The following is a 17,258-nucleotide window of genomic DNA, read 5'->3' as shown; positions in this document are numbered from 1 at the left end:
CCTGACAACTAAAATAAAAGTGTTAGTGTAGAAATTATAAAAACAAAAATAAAAATCAACACGCACTTTCAAATAAGAAAGTAAATATTAAAGAGCAGGAACAGCAACACTCAAGTGTCAATCTCAAAATGTATGATGACAATGATGGAAATCCAATTCAATTCATAAAAATGTGTGCTGGCTGTTATTTATCTTTTTTTTTTTTTTTTGTAAAATTATTTTAATCAATACATTTTTATTATTCTCTCTTCAATTTTAAGGCTTATGCCGGGAATGAGTCAAATCAAAACAAGACAAAAAAATAATAATACTGCAACAGCCTAGCATGAGATATTTGATCAGTTTACCAAACACACCTGCAACGCGCAACTCCGTTATGTATGAGACGTCTTCCAAAAGTTTCCAAAAAAGTTCAGGGAAACCGTACTGTAACTGAAAATTCTGAAATGAGACTTGAAGAAGTCATGACACATGTTTTGACATCAAACTATCGCCTTTCGGCTGACAGCCTGAATTTCCCGCCCTGTTTATATTCACGTCTCTCTTCTCAGCTGTGCGGAAGTGACACACGGGAGCGCGCCCCGTCGCGTCGCGTCACGTCACGTCACGTCACGCGAGAAGCAACACAAGCCGAGCGAGAGAAAGAGAAGGGGGGGCGACCAAAAAAAAGAAAAAGCCCACAGAAAAACACCAACAACATGAACCTTTGCCGGCGAGTGGGGCGACGGCACAGGCGGCAGACATGCTCGGCTCGTCGGTAACACTCGGAAACACTCGTCCGGACTCGTGAAGGTGAGATCACGGCGCCGGTCACGCGCGTTTACCGCTAATTTACCTAGAGTCCGAGTGCTGGGAGGTGAAGGAGGGGGGGGGGCACAGTCGTCCACGCAAACATTGCCGCGTCATTAACATTCCCAAACACAACGCTGCTGCGCTAACAGCGGCTCGGCGCCGCCACTTCCGCAGTCATGTGTCTGCGTTCGGCGATGACATGCTCGGCCGAGAGTTTGGTGCGAGAATCGGCTCGTGTTTTGGTCAGAAGGCTCCTGGGCGGAAGAATGAGGAAGTGGCTCAAGTGAGGGCTGCAAAGGGAGCTAGGAGGCAACTCGAGTGCGCACGGTGTGTGTGTCTCTCTCTCGCGCGCGCGCGCGCACACACACACACGCGCGCGCGGCAGCCTCCCGCAAACGATTGCGTGCACTTTTTCTCTGAGGAGTTAGCAATAAGTTGGGCTTGTTTTTCCAGGTGTTTGTTTGTTTCCTCAGTTTTGTTGGCCTTCAGCAGCCTGACTGTGTGTGTGTGTGTGTGTGTGTGTGTGTGTGTGTGTGTGTGTGTGTGTGTGTGTGTGTGTGTGTACACGCGCGCGCGCGCGCGCGCCCGCAGCGGATCACATGTTTTTTGTCATCCAGGCAGCAGCTCAGCAGCATGCAGCCAACTGCAGCTCAAATAAACTTCGCTGCTTCTGCGCCTGAGCAGCGAAGTTGGTTGTTGGCACGATTCATTGACCTTGTTTGTCGATGATCTTGTCTCGTACAGGGTGGTTTTGGCAGAATGCAAAGACTTAATGCTGAAGGTCATCATCAGTTCACAGCTCTTACTGTCACGTTATCCCGTGTTGTAGATCGAAAACAGCAAACGTGTTAATTGGCTTGTGAAATTTGTCTTCTTAGCCTCTCACTTGCTTGATAATTCAGTGATAGTTTATTACTTTGCTGCCTGGCCGCCTTATTAACTGTGTGGTTTTGGTTTTATTTTTTTCCCAGGCTATGAATCCCTCTGAGCATGGCGAGGTTTCAGATGATGCAGTCCTTGAGAGAGGTAACCGTAAACCGGGGTCCCCTGGCTTTTCACTCTTCAACGGCATAATGATCATGATTATCACGAGCCTCATATGTAAAAATGTGTTTTTACACAGTTTATGCTGTCAGTTTACACCAACACATTCTAAAAGTATCGTGATCTCAGGCACACTCTCTCTGATGTTTAACATGAACTTCTCTGCGCTTCTCTGTAGAGCACAGGCAGGTCCGGCGTGTTAAGGAGGAGATGGAGGACGCGGCTGTCTGCGAATCACACCAGGGAAGTCCTGCAGGGGCCGAGGCTGGGAAACGCTCATCTTCAGAGATGGACCTTCACACCAACCAGTCCAGCAGCAGCAGCAGCACCAGCAGCAGCAGCAGCAGCAAGAGGGTCCGAGTCTCCAACGAGGTAACTAACGCTCGTAACTGTTCACTCTCCCAGTCCTGCTCCTCGACAGCTTCGTTTCCATGACCCCTTGAATTGCGCAAAAATACTAAATATCGCGATAAAACACTGGTAATGGAAATACCTGAGTTTCGAACAACATCTCAAATATCGCTAAAAGGTTTTTACGCTCTCGTGGGGCGGTTTTTCAGACATGTCGCTGTAGAGGTGTATCGCAAAAGTGCAACGGAAACACAACGCGATTGTACGTTGGGTCACGTGACCAGCTCACTTCAATTGAAAACGGTGCGTCACGTTTGGACGGGGGAGGAGACTGGAATATTTTTTTCCCCCCAAGTCCTCAAAGAGAAGAATATAGCAACCATTCTCGACAGGGAAGAAACGTAAACAAACAACAGTAAATATAGTTGTGGTAAAATCTCACAGGACGATATTTTACGAGAATCACGGTGCAGTGCCACATCTGGACCTAATGTTGTTCACCGGGACCATTGGAATTTATTGCAGCACGGCCATCCGGTGAACCGCGTTTGGAGGAACTAAAGGTGGTACCCGATTGGCTGTGATGCTTCTCTCTCTGCGACTATCTCCGACTTAAAATCTTAAAGCCGTAAAACACCCGCCCTAGGAAGAAGACTTTCACCCGCAAATCACAGTTGGGAGTCCAACTGGTGACCAAGCGCTAGTTTTTTACGACCGTTATCTCTCTGCAGGACATTCCAAGGGCCATCCTCAACACAGATGTTCCTGAACATCTCGATATCGGACAATGTTAAACACTCTATTTTCCCTTTACAGAGACATCTGGAAGTCACATATCTGTGACCACCATCAAAAATAAAGCATTAATGGACTTTGAATCACTCTTCTAACCTCAAAAGTAACGGATTTAGGATTTCCTCCTAAAGAAAGCGTGGAGGCTTTCAAGCTTCAGGTGGAGCAAGAGTGTCCCCTAAGGGGCGGGGTTACGAAAGTGACTCCTAAGTGATCGATTAAAAGTTGAATAAACTTTGCACGTCGGTTTTCCTCATATCAGTGTTACATGCTTTGCCACAATCCCCATCATTGCCGTCACCAGTTTTCCACGTCACACTCGGGCGACTGTTACCTCAATCCTACTACATACACCGTTTAAATATTGACAACCACAGATACATATATCTACTCATATATATATATATATAAATATATTTGTACACGTGCCCATATAAGTGCCTGAATGCGAAATCTATTAAATATTTCAGTTGTCTTTTAAACCTAAACAAACTTACTCCTGCTCTTGTATGCATGCTTAGATAGGTTGATAGGTATTTAGATATAAAATATACGTTGAAGGTTTAGTGTGCTCTGAACATTATATCTTCCTCCTGTTACCATACGGAGGATCACACGGTTTTTATTTCTCCATGTTGTTCTTCTGTTTCATTTTTGGTTGTTGTTTCATTTCTTTATCAGCAACGAACCCGCCACCACATACATATTCATCATATGCGTATAGCGTAAGACGACCCATCAGTTTTAGTGTTGGAACAGCCTTTTCATTGGTTCTTGGAGTTCAAAAGACCGCCCTCTTCTCCAGGTTTATACCAGTGAATTCAGTTCCTTTGTCTCAGAGTTGGTGTTTTAGTTTTCCTGAGTGTTGTCTAGTCTTTCTTAGTGTCGTCTTGTCTAGCGTTTTTGTCTTCGTCGTTTTTCTTTATTCTAATTTTCTCTCAACTCAATTTTCCGGCACAAGGCCAATTTAAGACAGTAGCCTCGTCCACTGACCATTATTATTTTTCATTTTGACTTTTGCCCAATCTCAACTGGCTCATCCTCAGACCCGAGATTGGGATTTTTTTTTGTTGCAATTTTTCTTTTTGGACCAGCCAAGCAGTTTTTCCTTCCTCGTAACCGTGTAATTCCTTTGATCACTAAAATTACAACTGGTTACGAAGAAAGACTCTACTCTGATGCCAAACATGCCAGTGAAGCCACCTGCAGGACGGAGCAGAACGGGCAGTTCCACCTCCGGACCCGAACGGTACAGTACAAACTCCCAGGACCACCTTGGAAGAAGCTCATCCAACGTAAGCCCTCTTCACTTGCTCACTGTCAAAGAGTCTGGTTGTCGCATCAGTGTAACCAATAGCTGCCAAATTATTTTTTGCTAGACTCAGCCACAACAAGTCTAGTAGACAAACAAAACTCTTTTTATATTTCTTCTTTTATTTTGTTACTTTTAGCTCAAGTTTAGGTTTTCTTTACTTTCTCTCTCTCGCCCTCGCCCTCTCTCTCTCTCTCTCTCTCTCTCACCAACACACGCACAGTTCGTTGCTGATTGTGTCTTCATGACCACACTCATGTCATACTGTTCTGTGTGAACCATCTATTGTGACACAAATAAATGCACATTAAGCCTGATGTCATTGTTTGACTGACTTATTAAAGTGTGGTTCAAGTCCCCTGCGTATCGTCAAGAACTCCCCGCTAAGCAGACGGTATTGAGAGTGATTCTGGCGTTTCCTGCTGACGTCGACGATCAAAAAGCAGGTGGTGCCCCGATCAAATCATATTAAATATTATAAAACAATATTAAAATTATTCATTTCTTTTCGATGTCCGTTTCCACTCCTTTGTGAGCTTGATCGATTAAATGAATCGATCAAGCTTCCCCCACTACGACGGCTTACGCGCTTCACGCCATTCAATGGAAACACCTGCAAATCGCAACTGCACTTTGTCAAAACTTTTACAAATATCGCTTTTATTTTTCAAAAAAAAAAACTGTCATGCAAAACGCAGCTACTCTGTGTCTCTGCGCAGATGAGGCGGCTGTTGGTGGACGAGGACGGCCGACGCGACGTTCCCCTGTGCCTCGCCACCGCGGGGGAGAAGAGGGACGGCGTCCAGCAGAGGCCCGGCAGGGTCTCCTACAGGAAGCCGCTCTTCAGCATCTCCCACAGGATTTCGGAGAGGAGGAACACGCCCAGTTTGGAGCAGCAGCAGCTGCAGGCCGACGACGGCGCCGCCGGTCATCTCAACTTGGGCGTCCTCCTCTCGTCGAAGCTCCAGACCCCGGAGGAGAACGGCGCGTGGGAGGGCTTCGCGCCGGCGGACGCCTCGGGCCGAGCGCCGGCGTCGTCCGACTCCAACTTCTACCCGCTGATTGAGAAAATGTTCCTCATCCTCAACACCCTCAACTCCAGCATGACGCAGCTGCACAGCAAGGTGGACCTGCTGACGCTGGAGGTCATGCGCATCAAGAAGCAGATCAAGCCGGCCGAGATGGCCACCGAGTTCCAGCCGCCGCCCGAGTACCTCCTGACGAGCGAGGAGCTCAACCAGCTGATGGAGCAGACGTCCGGCGCCGGCGAGCTGGGCTGCCGGCTGCTGGTGCACCTCTTCCCCGAGCTCTTCAAGGCGCGCGAGTGCTCCCACGAGTGCGTGGCAAGCAAGAGGACGCTGGAGTCGCTCCACCTGCAGCTCATACGCAACTACGTGGAGGTGTGCTACCCCGCGGTCAAGAGCAACAGCGTGTGGCAGGAGGAGTGCCTGGTGCAGATCAACGACTTGTTCAACCGCTTCTGGGCGCAGAGGGACATGGAGAGCGCGCGGCTCCTCGCGAGGCAGGCGGCCGCGGGCGCCGCCGCCGTCAAATCGGAGCACGCTCAGACCTACTGTTTCATTAACGAGCAGGGACAGGAGGAGCACGTCTCCCTGGACGAGGAGCAGAGCGGCCCGCCCGCGTCGGAACTCGCCTTCAACCCGCCGGCCTCGGAGGAGCTGGACGAGTTCTCGTCCCCGGAGGACTTTGTCATTTTCCTCATGCACCGCCTCTTCCCCGAGGTCTTCGAGGAGGGGAAAATCCCCGAGGGCGCCGGCACTTTCAGCAGTGTGGGGCAGCTGCTGTTGGACTCGGACAAGATGGAAATCGTCAGGAAGTACATGGAGGCGAATTTCCCCGACGTGCCGGAGGACAGCTGGCTCCAGGTGTGCCTCCAGCACATCGAGGACGTGCTGGAGGGTCCTCACAGCAACGGCAACGGCAGCGACCCGGACAACGGCAACGACGAGGGCGGCGACCTGGCCAGCTTCCCGGAGGACGTGTCCATCGTCAAGGTTCCCGAGGCGGGCGATTACGAGAGGCCCAGTCGCAAGGCCAAAAAGTCGCTGCTGGCACCGGTGGATTTTGACAATCTGGAGATTCCCGTTCCGGACTTCCCCGTCCCTCACCAGTACCTTCTGTCCAGGGAGCAGCTGAAGATCAACTATGAATGTAGCCTGTCCATCGGGAACTTTGCGTCTCGGCTGCTGGTGCTCATGTTCCCGGAGCTCTTCACCCAGGACAACGCGCGCAAGCAGTACAACTGCAGCGGCTCGCTCGGCAAGAAGCAGCTGGACCCGGTGCGGGTCAACCTGATCCGTCACTACGTGCAGCTGCTCCACCCTCGGGCCAAGAACGACCGGGTGTGGATGCTGGAGTTCGTGGGCAAGCTGGACGAGAGATGCCGCAGGCGGGACACGGAGCAGAGGCGCTCGTACCTGCAGCAGCGCCGGCTCTTCACGCCGGAGTCGGAGCAGGACTTCCTGTGCCAGCTGAACCAGCTCAATCCGGACGGCGCGCGGGAGGAGGCGGACGCGCCCTCCATCCCTCCCGAGAAGAGCAGCAAAGACTTCTGCAAGATCCCGCTGGACGAGCTGACCGTCTCCAAGCCCGACTTCCCGGCGCCTTCCGTCTACCTGCTGTCGGACGCCGAGGTGCGAGAGATCGTCCAGCAGAGCCTCTCCGTGGGCAACTTTGCCGCCCGCCTGCTGGTGCGACTCTTCCCGGAGCTCTTCACGCAGGAGAACCTGCGCCTGCAGTACAACCACTCGGGCGCCTGCAACAAGAAGCAGCTGGACCCCGTGCGCCTGCGGCTGATCCGCCACTACGTGGAGGCCGTGTACCCTGTGGACAAGATGGAGGAGGTGTGGCACTACGAGTGCGTGCCCAGCATCGACGAGCGCTGCCGCCGGCCCAACCGCAAGAAGTGCGACATCCTCAAGAAGGCCAAGAGGTCAAACACTGTGTCATAGCTCCTGTACTTTTCAGTTAGGAAAACACACTTTTGGTTTTTTTGGGGTTTTTTTTTTTTTAGTCCTTTAAAAACAGTAATAATTGCACAGTATACAAGCTGAGATTGCTTTGTTGAACCTTTACAAACCATCCCATGTAGGATAAAGCCAAGCCGTTTCCTTTCTTCTTCTTTTTTTTCTTCTTAAGTTTCTTCACGTCTGCTCTCGACATATTTTACCTTCAAAAACGGCAACCGTGGCGGTGGCCGTTTTTAAGTAGTCTTAATATTATTGTTGGTTAAAGAGTCTAGACCTGCTTCTATTTATCTGCTAAACCCAGTCAAAGCTTGTATAACACTCCTCATTGGTAAATGTTGTAGCCTTAACGACCATAACCGCGTTAGTAGCTAATAGTGTAGGTCACACACACGGGGAATGGATCACCAGTATGTGACGCATTTCAACTGATAATGTAGCATTGTGCCACCACTGTTTAATAACAACGTGCTTATGTTAAGCCTTCTTATAGAAGTTTATATTATAAAAGACAATTTAACATGACAATGGATCATGATATAACATATTTTTAATAAAATTACAGTAACAATCTGACTCGGGGTGTTTCACATGAGTAAGAACCAAGAACTTTTTTCTTTTCTTTTTTTTTTTGGGACGTCTTACCACTCAATCCAGATGTTAACGTTTTTCAAAAAGTTCCACATTTAATTGATTTTCAGATATTTTTTTTATTTTTTTATTCCGTACTCCAGTGGAACAGATGCGCAAACTTGAGAGATCTCAAGAAGACGGCATGTTTAGCCCTCTGTTTACAGCCTCCTGCTAAAAGTGACGATTTGTTATATTTCCTTGACGAAAATAAAGCCGCTTTAGAGGGCGGCGCCAACACCTGTCTGCAGTTGTTGGCACAGTGAGACCTTTAGACTGGCTCACAGTTAAATGATGCAACACTTTGAACGTCTCCATCCCCCTCTTCCCAGAAATCAACAACCACCACCGTTAACATTCCCGAGGCCAAATCATGACGAACGTTTCCAAAAGATTTGTCATGTGCTCCGCGTCCGCCAAGTCATCTGGTCATGATTTTCATGTCTGAAATCCTAAGTGCGCCATTTATTGGAAACTCACAGTTTGCGTGGGAGGAGAAATGAAACGCTCCACATATTTCTGCACTGCAACTGCTTCTCGTCTCACAGACTGACAGAACGATCACGCTGAACCTCTTCAGAGCCCACTTGTGACGGGACCCCTTCGGACTGTCGTCCCCATTGTCTGGTCGCACGACTTTCACGGCTTCAGCACTTCGTCCCTGGGTAGCTCCAAGCTTTTCCAGCGTCTTATGGTGACTTTGTGCTTTTCTGTGGCGCTCGATTCGCCAAAAACCCTGCGAGGGATGACTCTCATCACAGTGACAGTGTTCGTTTCTTTGTTCTCTGACAGCACGAGGTCCAGGACGTCCCCGACTTTTACCTGAACGGAAATAACAATGGGACGGTCAGAGAAACGACTCGGCGGGATAGCGTTTGGTTTTAGGGTGGCGCTCTTCCAGTGTCACTCACCGATTTACTCTTCTTAATGAGCTTCTGTCCGTTTATCCTGAGCTTGTTGTTGTAGAAGGCATCTTCAATTTTACTGTTTGAAGACAGAAATCTCACATTAAGCAAATTGAGGCGACACACTTCAATAATTTGGCCTTATTCCTTCAACTTAAGCACCTGCCAAAAAGTATATTTGATATTCGCCGCTAACGCCCAGTGACTTACTTCCGTGCCATGTCCAGGCCAGCTTTCATCATGACATCATAACGAAGGGACTGGACAAACTTCTCCATGTCCTTGTAGTCCTTCGGTAGGTTTGGGCTCTCATCCGCCTCGTCGTCGTAGTCGCTGTCCTCGGGGTCCTTCTCTTCCTCATCGTCGTCCTCGGCTTCCTGCGCCGCCCTCGCGGCTCCCTTCTTCTTGCTGCTTTTGAACCTCAGCTGATGGACCGGCCAGCCCCGGCCGGCTTCCCTGCCTCGGCCGGCGACCCTGTGGCAGCCGAGCGTGGGGAAGGCAGCGCAGCCCCACAGCTGCCGCGTGTGGATGGCTCTGGGACACCACTCGCTTTGGCCGAGGCCGTACCCCGTGGCCAGCAGGTGGCGTGGGTTCAAGCGTCCCAGCTGCCTCATGGCAAGCGCCTGCACCACCAAACTCTGCATGTTGGCCGTCAACCCTCCAGACGCTGGAAGAATTTGACACGGTTTACAGAGGAGGTCACTCACTCTGGGCAATTGTGGCAAGTATGTTTCGACTTGGCTCATGAATGTAAGACATTTGAGGCGAGCAATACTTTGGAAAATGTAAAGCTTTTTTTTTTTTTTTTTTTTTTTTTTCTTTCGCAATATTTTAAAAATATTTTTCCCAAGTCCGTAAATACATGTTATAGAGTAGCGCAACAATTTACCGTCAAAACATTTTAATAGAGCATTTAAATAACTTCTGTGGCTCCGCCGTTTGAGCTAAATTAGACAGTACGTCACAAATACGCCTTAGATGCAAACCGTAGGTGAAATTATTTGTTTACCGGAAGTGATTCTCCCAAGCAGGACTTGACGCCCCCGGCAGCTAAACATTGAAGGGCAATGTAAACTTACCACAATTTCATGTACCGTGTTTATCAATTTCGCATATTATAAATGCAATTAAACGCTTTGTTCTTCACTGATTGACTGAGTTGCAACTGCGGAACACCGGGGAATCAGAGTCGATGCTAAAGCAACTAGCTTGACTCTGTGAGCTCCGCTTGCAGGCGAGCCGAGCAACGCCCGGACCCGAGTTTACTTCGACAAACTTTTATTAATGCCAAAGCTCCTAACATAAGATTAAAGCACGAAAGTCCACCACTCACCTAGAGAATAACCTCTCCCGGGCCCGGCCACTTCGCCACTTCTTCTCTGATTCGATCCCTTGTGCATTTGGTGGCGTAAATGTGCTGCCACCTATGGCAGCGGAGGAGAACTACGCTACTGCTACTCCCACCATCTTTCAAACGTTAAACGGTTAAAAAATTGGATTTTACCCGACATTATTCTCAATCTGTACTTCTGTATCCTTCCATATTTTTGGGGGGGAAATATATTAGATAGAATATAGTCCAAAAATGCGCGGTTTTTAATCTTCTGACGTTCACCTGAGTCATGAACTGCCCCAGCAAACAATCAAATCACCCGGCACTTTTTAGCACCCAAAGCACCATTGAACTCTAAATATGCAACGGTTTTGCTCCAGTCTTTTATTGCAACTTTTAACTTTGCAGCATCATTTTGAATACATTTTCAAAACATAATATATTTATACAGACCACATTGTCATTATGACAAGAAAATCTTTATCAGTTCTTTTTTTACAATAAACCTATGGCCTTTAATGTTTTTTTAAAGGCCATGTGTTCACATATTTGTCAGTATATCTTTAATACTTTATTACTTCGATGGTGTTTACATTAACATTCAAATTCACTACAAGTCATGATTTCTACTGGTTTCTTCAAGTGCATAATACTGATGTTGTTTCTTTTATTTTGAAAAAAAAACAATGATCAAAGGAGAACGTGTAATATGTAGTGGTTTATACAGTGATTTTCTGTTTGATGCTGTTTTAAAAAAATGTTCAGTATTATAAAGGTTGTACAATGTTGATGTGTACACGAGTGGTTTTACATCCTCGCCCATACTGTCTGTAAAACATCCACTTTATGTGTGTGTGCGTGTGTGTGTGTGTGCGTGTCTGTGTGTGTGTGTGCGCGCACGTGCACACACTAAATATTAACACTTGCTTTTTACAAATGGAAAATTGATAGGCATTCCTGTACCTTGGACGCGATGAACAAACATTTGTGCATATGCTGGTGGTTTACATTCAGGTTTGTGTTTTGTACCACAATATCTTAGCGTGATTAGTGGCATCCATGCAGATGTCAGCATGTATTTAGTTACCTTTCAGAGTTTTTTGTCTTTTCTGACAAAGCTCAAGACAAAGCTGATGATGGCTTTCTGCCATGTGGGATGAAAAATAACATGACAAAAAAATGGGATCTATCTTAGTGCTACAGCACAGTTTCAGTTTCATAGTCATGTGCAGAAATAACATAAATCACGTGTTTAGCCCAGTGTTTGGTATCACTGAAATCTCACATCTCTTAAAGGTCCCATAGTATGCCAAATTCACTTCACCTGTGTTTCCTAACAGCTTTCAGTCTGTCGCCTGCCAACGATGAGAAAATGAGAAAGAAAATGGAACTTTATTGCTTGCTCCACCTTTCGGAAAGTTCCCATTGTGATGTCACAAAGGGAACTGCTACCTTACTGACACCTCGCCGTGGTCAATGACAACACCTTCCAAAGTTCCAAGTTTCAGTTTAAGCAAAAAGCTAAAACCCTGTGTTTTTAGCAGGCCAAATATGCTGTTCTCCAGTGATCTGGGCGTTTGTATGATATGGAACCTTCACATTCCTTCTCTCTATCACAACACTGAGATCATTCCATCCGTCTAGGTGAGGGCTCGTAGCCTGGCGCCACGTGTTTCTCTAACATCTACAGTAAACATCAGCTCCATGCGTCTTGTCCATCGACATCCGTAAGAAAGGCTTGTTTCTGTGCAGAGCTGCCGTGTAGCACCAACAGTCAGCAGTCAAACACGAATAAATTGCACAACAGTCATCAAAGTTCTCGTGAGAGAATGCCTCGGCACACCAGAATGCTTTGCAACAGTAAAAACAATATTTTTTTTTCAAAATTAAAAACAAAACAAAACATTGCCCTACTTTTATTGTCTTTATGTGACTGTGAACATATTAGTCATCAACTGTTTTTGTAGTTATGGAAAGGCATTCTGGAAAGTGCAAAACAAAACTTAAACATGTAAAAGAAATACCAAAAAAAAAACAAGTAAAAGAAAACATTAATATTCTACACAATCCTTTTGGTGCGAGACCATCCCGGAACTTGCCACATCTCCAGTCACACGCCACGGAAGTAACAGGTGAGGTCTGATTCTTGGTCCTTTGATCTCACAGAGAAGGTATGCGAGACCTGCCTCTGGTCACCGTGGCCTCTGGAAAGATCTCGCGAGGTAACTGCAGTTTCAGTTTGTCAACATGGCAACGATGGCGGGTGTAACAGTCGCTGTCTGCTCGGCTGGCGGCCAGGCAGGTGTGAGTAATGTTTTCCCCGTGTGTGTTTGTTTATGCTGGGGAGGGAGGAGGAGCGGGGAAAAAAGGTGGTTTGCCACCTCCGGATCAGTGGAGAAATCCTGCCTCAGGTGGAGAAGTTCAAGTATCTCGGGGTCTTGTTCACAAGTGAGGGAAAGGTGGAGTGCGAGATCGACAGGCGGATCGGTGCGGTGTCTGCGGCGATGCGATCGCTGCACCGATCTGTCGCGGTGAAGAAGGAGCTAAGCTGAAAGGCAAAGCTCACCATTTACCGGTCGATCTACGTTCCTACCGTCCACCTATGGTCATGAGCTTTGGGTAATGACCAAAAGAACAAGCGACCAAAATGAGTTTCCTCCCTAGGGTGGTTGGGCGCACCCTTAGAGACAGGGTGAGGAGCTCGGTCACCTGGGAGGAGCTTGGAGTAGAGCCGCTGCTCCTCCGCATCGAGAGGAGTCAGCTGAGGTGGCTCGGGCATCTGTTTCGGATGTTTTCTGGATGCCTCCCTAGGGAGGTGTTCCGGGAGGAGACCCCAAGGAAGACCCAGGACACGCTGGAGGGACTACATCTCTCGGCTGGCCTGGGAACGCCTTGGGGTCTCGCTGGATGAACTATAGGAGGAGGTGACTGGGGCCAGGGAAGTCTGAACATCTCCTCTGAGACTGTTGCCCCCGCGACCTGACTCTGGATGAAGCAGTCGAAGATGGATGGATGGATGGATGGATGGATGGACGGATGGATGGGAGTAGGAGGCAGAGGTGGCGGAGGAGAAAGGAGGAAGAAGAGGGAAGGGGCTTTCACGTCTCTGCGTCAAACATCTTCCCAGCTCCCTTATTGCTTTGGTGATTCACACATTCAGTGGTTAAACGCAACACTCACTCTGGTCCTGGGGGGTCCATCCCTGGACAGTCATAGGGACGTCTCCACGCAGGAGCCGTTCCTGTGGAACGACCTGTGGTTCTGGCAGTTCTCGCTGCAGTGGACGATGAGCACCGGGTAGCAGAGCGCGTCCTCGTAGTCGGGCGGCCCCTCGTCGTCATCGGCGGCGGCCAGGCGCTCCGACAGGCAGCGCGTGTTCTCGCTGGGGCTCTCGCGCTCGTCCAGGCTGCCGCTCCTCCAGAAGCAGCTGCGCTGGGAGCCGTAGCGCCGCGCCAGCGAGAAGCGGCTGCCGCTAAAGGGGATGCGGGAGCTGGCGCCGGTGCAGATGCTCAGGGCACTGCGGGAGAAGACGGAGGAGCAGCTGATGGCGCGGTGGCAGCGCTCGCAGTTCTGACGGATCCCGCCGAAGCCGGCCGGGCACTGGGCCAGGTCCATCAGTCCGGCCTCCGAGTAACTGGGCACCAGCTGCTGGTTGGAGCGGATGTGCCACTCCAGCTCCGTGCTGTCGATGGTGTTGACTCGGGGGATGCGGCGCCAGTACGGCCGCTCGTCGCACGGCGTGACGGGGAGGTAGTCGTGGCCGAAGAGCTTCTCCACGCGGTAGTGCACGTACGACGTGTGGTACTCTGCGAAGACCCGCAGGGGCCAGGAGAAGGTGAGGAAGGAGGCCAGCCAGAAGACGTAGTGGGACAAGTACCAGGGGTGGCGGTCGGGGTCGCACAGCACCAAGACGTACTCCTTCAGGTCGATGTTCTTCAGGTGCATGCCCTCCCGCGCCTCCATGTAGTCGTCCAGGCCCTCGTTGTCGGTGAAGAAGCGGGCCCGCTGCGTCAGGTAGGAGTTCTCCGACTCCACGTTGGCGAAGCTGAAGCACTTGGTGAAGCGCATCTTGGTGAGCGCCGACTTCTCCAGGCCGGCCATCTGCTTGGAGACGTCCTTCACGCCGCAGTGGCCGTAGTCGAACTCGGCCTCCGCCACGTGGGTGTTGACGCGCTCGTGGTACACCTGCGTGCTGGTGTAGGCGTCGCCGTTGCGGTAGCGCGTGACCTGCCGCGTGCGCCGCACGTAGTGGTAGCTGATGGCCTTCCACCAGATGCACGGCTTGGCCTGCTGCATGCGCTGGATGCGCTCGTAGACACCCTCCACGTCGGCCTTGTGCTGCAGCTCGTTCTTCACGTGGCAGTGCCAGCACTCCACCAGGTAGACCAGGTAGAGCATGCCCAGCAGCGCCAGCGGGATGTAGATGTAGCCGTCGGAGCAGGGGCTGTCGTGGTACATCATGGACTTCCCTTTGAAGGCACTGTCAAAGGTGAGTCGGGTCACCTCGGTCACGTGACACCACACCATGGCGCCCATGCAGCCGTACATGAGGACGGAGAGGAGGAGGCATTTCCAGAAGCTCTCCCGGCACAGAGACTTGCTCAAGGATTGCTTGATGGGTTTTTGCTGTTGGAAAAAAAGGAGCAACAGTTTTTTTGTTTGTTTGTTTTATTTATCTATTTATTTAGCTTGTTGCATCGTGCGCACATCTTTGCACTGCTGAAAGTCATGAAAATATGGCAGCAACACCCCCACATTAGAAATCCCACCGCAATCAGCGGAGTAGAGGAGTCCTGCAGCTCGGTGGACATTTTAGTGATGAAATGCTTAAACAGGTAAATAAATAAATAAATAAATAAATAAATAGATAAATAAATATAAAGGCACGTGTGGCTGCTGGCGATTGCCGAGCACGTGTCCAACCACCCCGCTGTGAAATTATTCATGCGGGTCACGGGATCATAAAGGATCTCTCGTTAGATTTATTATAAACAACGGTAGTGGGGGGAGGGAGGGGGGGAGAAAGAGAAAATCCCTGGCACACTCTTCACCTGCAGCCTTTTTCATTCCCTTCATTCCCTCTAAAAGGCTGACGCGCGTCAAACGCCAGACGGCAAAACACGCATTTGCTCGGAGATCGGGGGAGAATGATCACAACAAATGCTCACCTCCTCTCTGGCGTCCTCCTCGAAGACGGTGGTGGTGCTGCTCTCGCTCGCCGTCGCAGCCGACGCCGGAGGAGACATGGTGCTTCGGCGGCCCGACGGCTGCTGATCGCTGGGTGTGGAGTGGAGCGGAGGAGGCAGGGAGATGAGGAGGAGGAGGAGGAGGAGGAGGAGGAGGAGGAGGTGGTGGAGCAGTAGCGCGCACGGGCAGGTGGGAGATTTTTTTTTAATTTTTTTTTTAACGACCTTTGCTCCGCAGTGTCCCTCAAGCGAGGCGAACCGCTCCGTCAGCCGTGGCACGCGTCTCCATCATCGGCTGCTCCGCCCTGAGAGGAGCCCGGCGGTGGTGGCGAAGTGGTGTCGGTGGTGGGCGTCTACCGGGAAGGCTGCATCCTGCATTCTCCACGGGCTGGCTGGGTGGGTTTTTTTTTTTCCTCCCTTTTCCTTGCTGCCGGTGCCGCAGTAACATGATCGCGGAGAACGCTGAATTAGCCTGGTGGGCATGTCATAGAGACCACGGTCTGCCCTCCCCCAGGACTGGGAGCAGGAGGAGGTGACGGAGGAAGGAGGAGGAGGTGGAGGAAGAGGAGGAGGAGGAGGAAGAGGGAGAGGGAGGTGTTGATAGCCTTTGGTTGGGTCGCTGTCCCTGGTGCTGACCGAGGCAGGTGAACGGTGAGATGTTATTGCGCAAATCTTGAGTCTCTCCCGGGAAATTCTGCCCTCACACCAAGTCTTGTACACTAGAGAGGCTATAGTGACGGGACGAGTATTTTTTAAAGATGTGTTGGATCAAAGTGTAGCGCGAGTATATTAAGAGTCCTGGGCAAACAGGTAGTTGGTCACGGAATGAACCGTGCGGTCAAATACATGTTTTGGCTTTCGATGCCTATTGAGGTTGGTTTCCATTGTCTTTGCTTAAAAATAATTTTAGAAAAAATAAAATGCTCATACGTGTGCATGAGTAAGAACAAAATTTGCAACAGTCACTGTTTGTGACTTTTGAAGCGTGCCGTTTCACAATAATATTTGTAAGAAAAAAAAAAAGATTTTGTTGCTGTTTTTGGTGTAGTGCCATCTACTGCAGCAGCTGATGCCATTGGTTTAAGTGTTATGATTTATTATTGTGTTAAGAGTTGCTTTGCACTTAAGTTGGAGGAGCTAAAAAAAAAAAAGAGAGGAAAACCCTTCGTTCAGAATTTTAATTGTAATGTCAGTGATGAAAATGACAGATTATTTAATGTGTTTGATTAAGGGGTAGAACTGCATATAAAAGAGTTAAGAAAAACAGAACTCTGAATAAACAAATTTACAAAAACATCTCATGGTTAAGGTGTACAACATGGACAATATCAAAAGCATATCAAACCTATTTTCAAAATCAGGCATTATCTTCATGAAACCAAAGAAATACAGGTCAAAAAACATGATCAGCGTGCAAAGAAGCTGTCTCTCAAAGATGTTGTTTATGTGCTTTACACTTTGACATATTGATTATAGGACATTTTTCAAAGGTTTATGTTTCTGGTTGACTGTTCAGCGATATTACTGACTACTCTCATGAGGATGTGATCCAAAGGCAGAGACTGAAGAGCTGCTCTTAGCCAAAGGACCAAATACAATGAGTCTGGATTTTCCAAAATGTGTCCTTGACTACGCGGTTATTGCTTTTCCCAAGGTCTTCTTTTCTGATGGCGATGGGATCCCTGGACATGACAGAGAGAGAGAGAATAAAGATCATAACTAGACTTGGACCTTAACAAAATGGAAAAAAAAAATATTTTGTTAGCTTAAACTCTTCAATTGGATTCCAAATTAAAAAAAAATATTTTTGGAGATATTTCATCTTCTGTATCTATCTAATTTTCTTCCTCTGATCATCTAGTCAACATGAAGCACGAGAGCCACTTACAGAGTACATGTTGGAGAGGTTGTTAAAAAGCACTTGAC

General features: G+C 49.0%; 3 protein-coding genes across 7 annotated transcripts; 1 reads left to right on the top strand and 2 right to left on the bottom strand.

Annotated features, from left to right (window-relative positions):
• Positions 1 to 556: 556 nt before the first annotated feature.
• On the top strand, positions 557 to 7,854 carry bend3 (BEN domain containing 3). 4 transcript variants are annotated; one of them, XM_076023527.1, is made up of 4 exons: positions 557 to 792; positions 1,764 to 1,818; positions 2,015 to 2,190; positions 5,011 to 7,854. In XM_076023527.1, the coding sequence occupies exons 2-4, from the start codon at positions 1,767 to 1,769 to the stop codon at positions 7,261 to 7,263; spliced, it is 2,481 nt and encodes an 826-aa protein (XP_075879642.1). In that variant the 5' UTR covers positions 557 to 792; positions 1,764 to 1,766; the 3' UTR covers positions 7,264 to 7,854. The 4 variants fall into 4 exon arrangements, with proteins under 4 accessions (XP_075879642.1, XP_075879640.1, XP_075879641.1 ...); XM_076023525.1 differs by having other exon boundaries at positions 559 to 792; positions 2,015 to 2,208; XM_076023526.1 differs by lacking the exon at positions 557 to 792 and adding an exon at positions 895 to 1,119 and having other exon boundaries at positions 2,015 to 2,208.
• Positions 7,811 to 10,285, bottom strand: mtres1 (mitochondrial transcription rescue factor 1). Of its 2 annotated transcripts, none has more exons than XM_076023529.1 (4): positions 10,147 to 10,285; positions 9,024 to 9,480; positions 8,820 to 8,892; positions 7,811 to 8,730 (listed from the first exon to the last, which is right to left on the bottom strand). In XM_076023529.1, exons 1-4 carry the CDS (start codon positions 10,211 to 10,213, stop codon positions 8,548 to 8,550), a joined length of 780 nt encoding a protein of 259 aa, XP_075879644.1. In that variant the 5' UTR covers positions 10,214 to 10,285; the 3' UTR covers positions 7,811 to 8,547. The 2 variants fall into 2 exon arrangements, with proteins under 2 accessions (XP_075879644.1, XP_075879645.1); XM_076023530.1 differs by lacking the exon at positions 10,147 to 10,285 and adding an exon at positions 9,823 to 10,077.
• A 2,502-nt stretch (positions 10,286 to 12,787) lies between these two features.
• Positions 12,788 to 15,869, bottom strand: tmem151bb (transmembrane protein 151Bb). The gene is made up of 2 exons (XM_076023524.1): positions 15,315 to 15,869; positions 12,788 to 14,772 (listed from the first exon to the last, which is right to left on the bottom strand). The coding sequence occupies exons 1-2, from the start codon at positions 15,390 to 15,392 to the stop codon at positions 13,357 to 13,359; spliced, it is 1,494 nt and encodes a 497-aa protein (XP_075879639.1). The 5' UTR covers positions 15,393 to 15,869; the 3' UTR covers positions 12,788 to 13,356.
• Positions 15,870 to 17,258: the final 1,389 nt, after the last annotated feature.

This window comes from Nelusetta ayraudi, unplaced genomic scaffold, assembly GCF_046127955.1.
Source record: "Nelusetta ayraudi isolate G7.1 ecotype Tasmania unplaced genomic scaffold, CSIRO-AGI_Nayr_v1 ptg000015l, whole genome shotgun sequence".
Lineage (NCBI taxonomy): Eukaryota > Metazoa > Chordata > Actinopteri > Tetraodontiformes > Monacanthidae > Nelusetta > Nelusetta ayraudi.
The sequence above is the reverse complement of the archived record's forward strand: the minus strand, read 5'-3'. Positions and strand labels throughout refer to the sequence as shown.

Excerpts from the sequence above, each read along its gene's own strand:
- bend3 (XM_076023525.1), top strand. The coding sequence starts at position 1,767 with ATGAATCCCTCTGAGCATGGCGAGGTTTCAGATGATGCAGTCCTTGAG. Across the intron at positions 1,819-2,014 it reads TGATGCAGTCCTTGAGAGAG|AGCACAGGCAGGTCCGGCGT; the intron begins GTAACCGTAAAC and ends GCTTCTCTGTAG. Across the intron at positions 2,209-5,010 it reads GGGTCCGAGTCTCCAACGAG|ATGAGGCGGCTGTTGGTGGA; the intron begins GTAACTAACGCT and ends GTCTCTGCGCAG.
- tmem151bb (XM_076023524.1), bottom strand. The coding sequence starts at position 15,392 with ATGTCTCCTCCGGCGTCGGCTGCGACGGCGAGCGAGAGCAGCACCACC. Across the intron at positions 14,773-15,314 it reads AGGAGGACGCCAGAGAGGAG|CAAAAACCCATCAAGCAATC; the intron begins GTGAGCATTTGT and ends TTTTTCCAACAG.
- mtres1 (XM_076023529.1), bottom strand. The coding sequence starts at position 10,213 with ATGCACAAGGGATCGAATCAGAGAAGAAGTGGCGAAGTGGCCGGGCCC. Across the intron at positions 8,893-9,023 it reads GGCCTGGACATGGCACGGAA|TAAAATTGAAGATGCCTTCT; the intron begins GTAAGTCACTGG and ends GTCTTCAAACAG. Across the intron at positions 8,731-8,819 it reads TCATTAAGAAGAGTAAATCG|GTAAAAGTCGGGGACGTCCT; the intron begins GTGAGTGACACT and ends ATTTCCGTTCAG.